The following is an 8,948-nucleotide window of genomic DNA, read 5'->3' on the forward strand; positions in this document are numbered from 1 at the left end:
GAGTTGTGAAGTGTTGGAGAAATGACTATTATAACTAACTCATATATGCCCATGTACAATTCGAACTAGGTCTAACTTGCTCTTATATATATTTCACGTGGCTTTATGAGTCTTCCGTTAGTGATGAAAGAAATATACAAGCCCGTTTATTAACGACAAAGACAGAATAAAGACCTATTTTAACATTTTAGGCCCTTTTCCGTATTAAGAAAAAAGAAAAATCAGAGAAGCGCTAGAATATTCTAACCCACTTCGATTTTGGCGCCTAATGTCCGAAGCGCCGATCTTCACTTTTGCAGGTTCAGTTCTTCTCTGAGCCCTTTTCTGGGGTTTCCCATGGAATTTCTGTTTTTTTTTTTTTTTTTGTTTGAGAGCTGGGTTTGGTTTTTGTTTCAACTTTTTTTTTTTTGTGTGGTGAAAAGATAGCACAATAGAGACTCAGATATGGAGCCTACTGAGAGTGTGTGCGCGATTTCTGGACAAACAATTGAAGTTAAAAATAGAAAGGCGATAAATGATGAGAAATTGGGGATGACCTTCTCGTTGAATCAATCATGTGATGGATTTTCAAATACTACAGCAAAAAAGAGGAGGAAAGGGAGAAGAAAAATGAATAGGGCTCTGAGCTGTGATAATAATGTTTCTACTGAAGCAGCAATGAGTAATGATGATATGCAGGATGTATGTATGGATGGGGAGCATAATAATAATGGGAAAAAGAGGAGGAAAGCGAGAAGAAAAAAGAATAGGGCTCTGAGTTGTGATAATAATGATTCTACTGAAGCAAAACCCAGTAATGATAATATGCAGGATGTATGTATCGATGGTATCTGTAATGATGTTATGCAGGATATATGTATGGATATGGAGCAGAATAATAAAGGAAAAAAGCGGAGAAAAATGAAAAGGAAGAAGCAGAGAGAGAATTATTGTGACATTAATGGGCCTGAAGAGGAAGCTAAGATGGCAAGCTGTTCTCCATATTTCAAGAAAGTGCCTGACTGTGAGGAGAATGTAAGTAGTAAATCCGTCAAAGGTACGTCTGATTTGTATATCAAGAGTGAGTGCTTAGTTACTTTGGAAATGGATCAGAGGAGTAATAAAAGGAAGAGATCGACAAATGCTAAACATGCTGATGATGAGAAAGGGCCTGACTGTGAGGAGAATAAATCCGTTGAAGCTATTAATTCTGATTTGTGTGTGAAGCCTATAAAGACTGAGTGTCTGGATGTTACTTTGGAAATGCATCAGAAGAGTAACAAAAGGAAGAAAAAGAGAAATGCTAAGCGTGGTATCTCTGATGCGAAAGCAGGAAGCCAACTTGGTTCTACTTATGAAACAGATGCAAATCCAGATAAAAGGGAAATGGATGTGAACCCCGTCTTGAATGGTCCTCCTAATACCAACTGGGAAGAGATGACAAGCAAAGATATTAATGAGAAGGATATTAAACAATCTGGTGATTTGGAAGAGGGATGTATTACTGTTGCTTCGTTGCCTGTAAATCGTGGTGATAATGTTGTAGCTAATAGTATTGATGATCTCTTTTCACAGTTTGCATACAAAGGTGGAAACTTTAGTTCTGTTAAAACGAGAACTGAAGGTGACAAGAATGCCCTTGAGTCACAAGTTTGTAGTCCTTTCTCTCACAGGATGAAAACAATCCAAAAGGTTTCGATATCTGGCTCTATGACTGGAACTGAGAGTCATTTGTCACTTCTTGGGAAAGAAGGTAGCATACCCTGCATATCTCAGAATCTGATGGATGAAACAATGACTGAGACAAAAAGAGTTTGTGTTTCAAATTGTGACAAGGTAAATGATGTATGCGTTGAACAGAAAGTACGAGTTGTTTCCCCCTACTTTGTGAGCTCAGAGAAGATAGAAACTGAAATAAAGAAAGGAAGGTCCTTAAAACGTGTGACGAAAAGAAATGGAAAATGTAACAAAAAGTCAGAAGACAAAGTTCCAGTTATTTCCCCTTACTTTGTTAACTCAGAAGTGGGAGAAGAAATAAAGGTAGGGAAGGATAGACCAAACTCGTCTTCAAAGAGCTGTATCACTGGGAAAAAGGTTTCTCCCTACTTTCTTAATGCACATCGTGAAAAAGAGAATGCAGTGATCAGCATGGTAGGAGGTGGAACAGACTCAAAAAAACCGAAACCTTGTTTCTCGGAGAATGGAGAAACTGAAATGAAGAAAGGAAAAACTCTAAAATGTGTGAGGAAAAAAGATGAAAAAACTGACAAAAAATCACAAGCCAAAGTTCGAGTGGTTTCCCCTTACTTTGCTAACTCAGAAGTAGGAGAAGAAATAAAGGTAGGGAAGGATGGACCAAACTCGCCCTCAAAGAAGTGCGTCACTGGGAGAAAGGTTTCTCCCTACTTCCATAATGCACATTGTGAAAAAGAGAATGCAGTGATCAGCACGGCAGGAGGTGGAACAGACTCAAAAAAGCGGAAAAATTATCTCTCTGCTGCTCAGAAGAGAGACAAGGCCTATTTAAGGAGGACTGAAGATAACACATGGGTACCTCCCCGATCCCATTTTAGTCTCCTGCAAGAAGACCATGCTCATGATCCTTGGAGGGTGTTGGTTATCTGTATGCTTCTAAATTGCACCACTGGCTTGCAGGTAATTGTAGCCACTGTTCCCTTACTGAATCATTCCTAAGTAGACAGCAAACTAATGATTGTTAGTAAATAAAGTTGTCATGAAGTAGGGAGGTAAAATATTTGCGTTGTCTTGTTCACATTGTAGGAATTGATTGAATTCTATGTGGTATAACATTTATTTGGCTATTATGGTTTGAAAGATGATGAGCTGAAATATAAGTCATCGCTGATTCTTGAGATGTTTGGTTATCTGGATAGATAAAGTTTCCTGTATATTAAGTTACGGAACATGTACAGAAGGTGTATTCTTGGTCTATGGCATTGTTGTCCTCATAAGCCATGTTAGCACGTGCTATTTTACATAGATACAATGAAAGCAGCATCCGGTGGACAATTAGGAAGCAAACAATTTTTAGACCTAAAAAGGATATTTTAGGCAGATTTCCATTCTCGAAAAGGGGATATATACGGGGGCGGAGGCAGAGTGCGGGATGCGGGTTCGGTCGAACCCAATAGCTTTTGTTTAAACCATGTATTTGTCTCAAGAAATCCATTGATTATGGATAACTTATTAATTTAGAACCCAGTAACTTAAAAAGATTACAATCCCGAACCCATAAGATTCAAATCCTGGCTTCGCCTCTGGTCATATATAGGCAGTTTATTAATAAAATAATTGTGTCAAAATATCAGCTACTTGACAAATGTAAATGCTTCTGATGTTCTGAATGCCTTTCCACGAGGGAACTACCATCCCAACAACATAATGGAACAGAGGCAAGGATAGGCCCAAGCATCAAAACTGAAGTATCATTCGGGATCTTTTATTGTTTTGCATTACTTTAAAAGTCCTATTTAATGAATAATGTTTAAGTTAAATACTTTGTCCAATTCAATTTATTTATAGTGAAAAAGCATTAAATATCATGACAAAGTTTGTCATTCCTTCCGTCCCAATTTAGGTGGCATAGTTTGTCATATTTGTGTGGCTATAAATATCTCATTAAAGGTAAAATTGAGTTTTTAAAGTTAAATTATTTTTAAATATAGAAAAGTGACATCCTTTTTGGTATAGACTAAAAAGGAAGAATGCCACATAAATTGGGACAGAGGGAGTATTTCATTACCCGCACATAATATGGAGCATGTCCTCCTTGAAGAACATTGTCAAACGTGTTTTGCCCTGTCCGGCCAAAATTTGAATTTTATTTCATGATCAAAGATTGTTTTTAACCTCACTTAATAAGGCAATTTTGTATGGGGCAGCCAATAGACACTTACCTGTGCTGAAAGGTAGCTTAGATGTGCTGAAAGATAGCTTACTGTTTAGTACATGAGCATGATCCACATTACCACTTGCTGACAGGGAAAGCTACAGAAAGTTTCTCTCTTTGATATCAATTTTGCTCATTTTTCAATCATTTTACAGCACCCACACCCTCAAACTCATATTGTTTGTTAAATCCTTGTTCAACACTTGGGGTCATACTTCTTTCTGGGTTTAATAAGGAAGAAAAGTAGCTATCGTCAAACCCATCTTGACGAGAAGATGCTTGGCCTAATAAGATGTGGACGTAGAATAGATGAGGACTGGGTTGTACCTATCTACTAAAATGTACACCATAATAGCAGAAAACCACAAAAATAGGAGCATTATTGAAAGCTTTAGGAAAGAAGGTAGGATTACCTTAGCATCCCCCTTTTTCTGCACTTTGGTTGCTTGTTGACTAGAAGTGAACCTCATAAACACTCCTAAAGAAGTGTGAGAGCCATATAATTATGTTAGTCTTAAATTTGGTGTAATAAATTTGTTCCCCGAGGTCTCAATGTTCTACTTATAAGTATACTGAATATTATTTGAAAGAATGTTTGAGTTCCATATGCTTCAGCTTCCCAGAGATGTTTGTTCGATATGGATTCCTACTAACACTTGCCTACAATGCAAATAGGTTCGCAGAGTCTTATCGGAGCTTTTCACTCTCTGTCCAAATGCAATGGCTGCTACAGAGGTTGCTCCGGAGGATATTAAAAAGTTGATACAACCTTTAGGAATATATAGGAAGAGAACACGGATGATTCAACGGCTCTCTCAAGAATATTTGGGAGAAAGTTGGACTCATGTGACGCAACTGCATGGTATTGGCAAGTAAGGGAATATGTACAATGAGCTTTGCACTGTAGCACACTACATATGGATTTTACTCGTCATCACAATTACCTAGAGAAACTGACTTGACAACTCTTTTGCTTTTCTTAACTTTTCAGGTATGCAGCTGATGCATATGCAATATTTTGTACGGGCAAGTGGGATCAAGTAACTCCAGATGATCATATGCTAAATAAATACTGGGATTTCCTCCATGAACTTTACGGATATGGCTCTGCCTGAGGGTATTCATGGACTATAAGTTAATAGCAAAAAGCCCGATGCATAGTTATGGACAGTAGGTCACACAGTAGTAGGTGTGGCGCATTTTGGGGGTCAGTTACATCTTTTTGGTAGATGAACCTCTTGAATTTTTACTACTATATTAGATGACAAAGGGTGGGACGGGCAATGTGGAGATTCTAATTTTTTAGATGGTGTACAATGCGATTTTTGGGACCTCGTTTTGAAGTGACAATAAAAACCCAACCTACATATTGAATGACTTTCTTGTGAGTTTTTCTTTCTCTTTCTTTGTTACTTATAACCAAATCTTGAGTATGAAGTTTGATGAGCATGTGTCTTTTTTTTTTTTGTGCGGATATTTTCTTGGTTGAAAATGTGCATGCAAGTTAATGTTAGGACCTGTTATTTCATGCAAATTCAGGAGTAGATTCTTGAAAGCATGTATGTGAATTATTGTTTAAACAAAATTGAATTACTGTGTACTCTAAACCAATACCATTATGAACTCTGCGCAAATTAGCAATGTGATTGAAAAATAGTTTAAGATGATATTAGTCAAGCGGTAAGCTCCTTCCAGGATCGCAATTCTCAATGGACCCAATGCGCTAAATGCTCCCAATTTTTCGATTGTCTGTTTCTTACCTCCAGACATTAGTTTGTATCTGCTGCAATTTTCTTAGGTGTTTTTTTTCTGAATTGGTGTTACTCTTTTCAGGATGTCTAATTACTAATTAGTACCCAATTGTATTTCTAGGTTAACAATATTTTTCTTGAATTGGTTGAAAATGTGCTTTAGTTATTTGGGGGTCTGTTTTTCTGATACAAGGAATGAATCTCCAACCCAAACGAACCTGTTCTAGTTGGATAGTCAGATTGCGAAGCTGTACTGGATTTGGAAGTACAAACCTGATATTGGGTTTGTGTTAGCAACTTACATAAAGTAACAGTTGATTATAATTTTATCTGGCTTCTCATACTGTTGTTTTCTGGATAATTAGTGAATCCTATGATTCTATCTATTAGTGGGAAGGACCTTTTCTACGTGGTTCTGATATGGTCACTCTTTATGATTTGCTACAAGAAGGTATGGTCAGTTTAGCTTTTGCATTGTAAGTTAAACGGTAAATTTATCAGCCATATTGCCTGTGATACTGCGTTTGCAGTAGATTTTTCTAATAGTTGGAAGAACTTCTCATTCTTCTGAACAGTTAATATTGGTATTTATTGTTTCATGAGCCTATTGTTTATATGAAATGCATCAACTAACCTAAGTAGATTATTAGATATTCCATTACGGAGCATATCAACTTTTATGACACAGAGTGTCAGTAGCCTGGTTGCCTATCTTTTGATAGTAAACCAACTTATTCAGATTTGATGATTCACATCTTGTTTTAGAGCATGTGATAGATCTATACATAGGCGATAATTTGTGTATCTTCGGGCAGTTCTGTGATTTGACTCTATCAATCTCCCTTCGCTCCCATCATGGAATTAGATAATAGGAATATCAAGTTTGTAGAACTTATGATACTTGTAGTCCAAAAGAGCTTGATTTAAGAGTAAACAAAAAATAGTTGTAAGAATGTTAGCAGGAAGAAATCCATGTGCATAGCGTATCATATTAGTCTCCACCACAAAATCATTCAACTTCTCAGCTGAAAAAAGATATAGTCTCTTCCTGGTTTTTGTGTATTTGGCAACTATATATAAGGAAACTAGGATATCCCTAATTGTGTCCTTGAGGAGCTTTCATGTCAAGAAGCAACACATACCGATCACTTTGGAAGGTTTGGAACCCTTAGGATATTGGTTCCTTAGAGTTTGGATCTTGGTGGTCTTTTGAAGCATCAGGAATGTGCACCTCATACATGACCTGACCTTACTTTCTGTGCTATAGGCTCGTACTATATCGTCGAGTTCTAAGGAGACAGGAAAATTCACATCATCCAGACACTAAAGGCTTGTATTTACTTAAGTTTGCAAAGGCTTGTTCTGGAGATTCTGTATGTTTTTTAAGTAAGTCTTATTAGATTACCGCCCGCTCATTTACTTCTATAGCAACAGAATGTGGTTTGCTCCTGAACTCGACTAACAATTTATAAATTGTTAGTCATGTTCTGTTTGAGCTTTTGCTAAATGCTCTTATTTTGATACAATGACTGTGAAGCATTGTTGTTGTCTTAGTATGTTTGATTGGGCATTGTTTGTGTGAGTTAAAGGCATAGAGATATGTTCATACCATCAGAACTTGAAAGGGTACTACGGACTTGCCTGAATAAGTTTATCACTTTTGGCATCTCAATATTATTTATTTGCAAAATAGATAAGAATATTGAAATGTCTAGTATCAGCTGCATAGTTCAAACCCTTTGGCTACTCAGCAGAGGATTTGAAGCTTACAGAAAAGGTTCCTTTTATTTGCACTTGTGAAAATTATCCTCTTACAGCAAAAAATAGTTGTAAGAATGTTAGCAGGAAGAAATCCATGTGCATAGCTTATCATATCTTAGTATATACCACAACATCATTCAGCTTTTCAGCTGAAAAAAGAAATAGTCTCTTCCTGGTTTTTATGTATTTAACTATATATAAGGAAACTAGGATACCCCTAATTGTGTCCTTGAGGAGCTTTCATGTCAAGAAGCAACACATACCTATCACTTTTGGAAGGTTTGGAACCCTTAGGATATTGGTTCCTTAGAGTTTGGATCTTGGTGGTCTTTTGAAGCATCAGGAATGTGCACCTCATACATGACCTTACTTTCTGTTCTATATGCTTGTACTATATCGTGAGTTCTAAGGAGACAGGAACATTCACATCATCCATACACTAAAGGCTTGTATTTACTTAAGTTTGCAAATAAATTCTGGAGATTCTGTATGTTTTTTAAGTAAGTCTTATTAGATTAGCGCACACATTTACTTCTATAGCAACAGAATGTGTTTTGCTCCTGAACTCAAATAACAATTTTTAAATTGTTAGTCATGTTCTGTTTGAGCTTTTACTAAATCCTCGTATTTTGATACAATGACTGTGATGCATTGTTGTTGTTGTCTTATGCTTGATTGGGCATTATTTGTGCGAGTTAAAGGCACATAGATATGTTCATACCATCAGATCTTGAAAGGGTACTATGGAGGATGTGAAGCTTACAGAAAAGGTTCCGTTTATTTGCACTTGTCAAGATTATCCTCTTACAGCAATCCTTAACCATCCATATTATCCAACATTCATCTTTTTTTCCTTCTTGCTGTGCACTCTATGCGGCATGATGAACAAGTGGAGTTCTCATTGACTTAGAGCTTTAATTATCTGCTAGATGTTTGCAAGAATGATTCCACAGTAAGGACAAAAGAAAGGTAAGTCTTTTCAAAGCAGTCTGTCTGGTATATTTGGCTCAATTTATCGCTTTCATTATTTCTTTGGGGATGACTCATTCCTTGACTAGAATTACTATAAGCCAACTCCCATTTTGACTAATGCTTGTTTTTACCAATTTTGGTCCTCATTGTTGGGGTAACCTTTGCTACTGAAATACTTTATTCACTATCATCCCTTTCCTGCTCGAAGTTAAGGGAGGGTAATGATATGAAATGTTGTAAATCCTGTCAGCTGAGAGTAATGTATACTCGGGTAGATTACTATGCTGGGCCTTTTCCTTCTGTTCTTCTTCGTTTCATTTTCTTGTGCCGTTTCTTTTTTGAAGTTTTCTTCCTTTTTTGTCATTCTACGTTGTTATATTCTTTGTTTTTGGCCCTTTATTTGGTTAATACCTTTTTTTGGTTCCTGTGACTTCATAGACACAGGATAACTAGAATGATCACATAAATCATAGCAGTGCAATACATCTTAATGGACAGACTATAAGAAGCCTTCTGAACGATGACCAGTATCCACGGGATAGAGAGTTTTAAGTTCTCAAGCCTGAAAACAATCA

At 36.7% G+C, this 8,948-nt stretch overlaps 1 protein-coding gene across 2 annotated transcripts; it reads left to right on the forward strand.

The window, feature by feature from the left end:
• Positions 1-226: 226 nt before the first annotated feature.
• LOC104223617 (uncharacterized) lies at positions 227-5,277 on the forward strand. 2 transcript variants are annotated; one of them, XM_009775073.1, is made up of 4 exons: positions 233-299; positions 423-2,634; positions 4,565-4,761; positions 4,881-5,277. In XM_009775073.1, the coding sequence occupies exons 2-4, from the start codon at positions 445-447 to the stop codon at positions 5,002-5,004; spliced, it is 2,511 nt and encodes an 836-aa protein (XP_009773375.1). In that variant the 5' UTR covers positions 233-299; positions 423-444; the 3' UTR covers positions 5,005-5,277. The 2 variants fall into 2 exon arrangements, with proteins under 2 accessions (XP_070020962.1, XP_009773375.1); XM_070164861.1 differs by having other exon boundaries at positions 227-2,634.
• The last annotated feature ends 3,671 nt before the right edge of the window (positions 5,278-8,948 follow it).

The sequence above is a fragment of the Nicotiana sylvestris genome, chromosome 12, assembly GCF_000393655.2.
Source record: "Nicotiana sylvestris chromosome 12, ASM39365v2, whole genome shotgun sequence".
Lineage (NCBI taxonomy): Eukaryota > Viridiplantae > Streptophyta > Magnoliopsida > Solanales > Solanaceae > Nicotiana > Nicotiana sylvestris.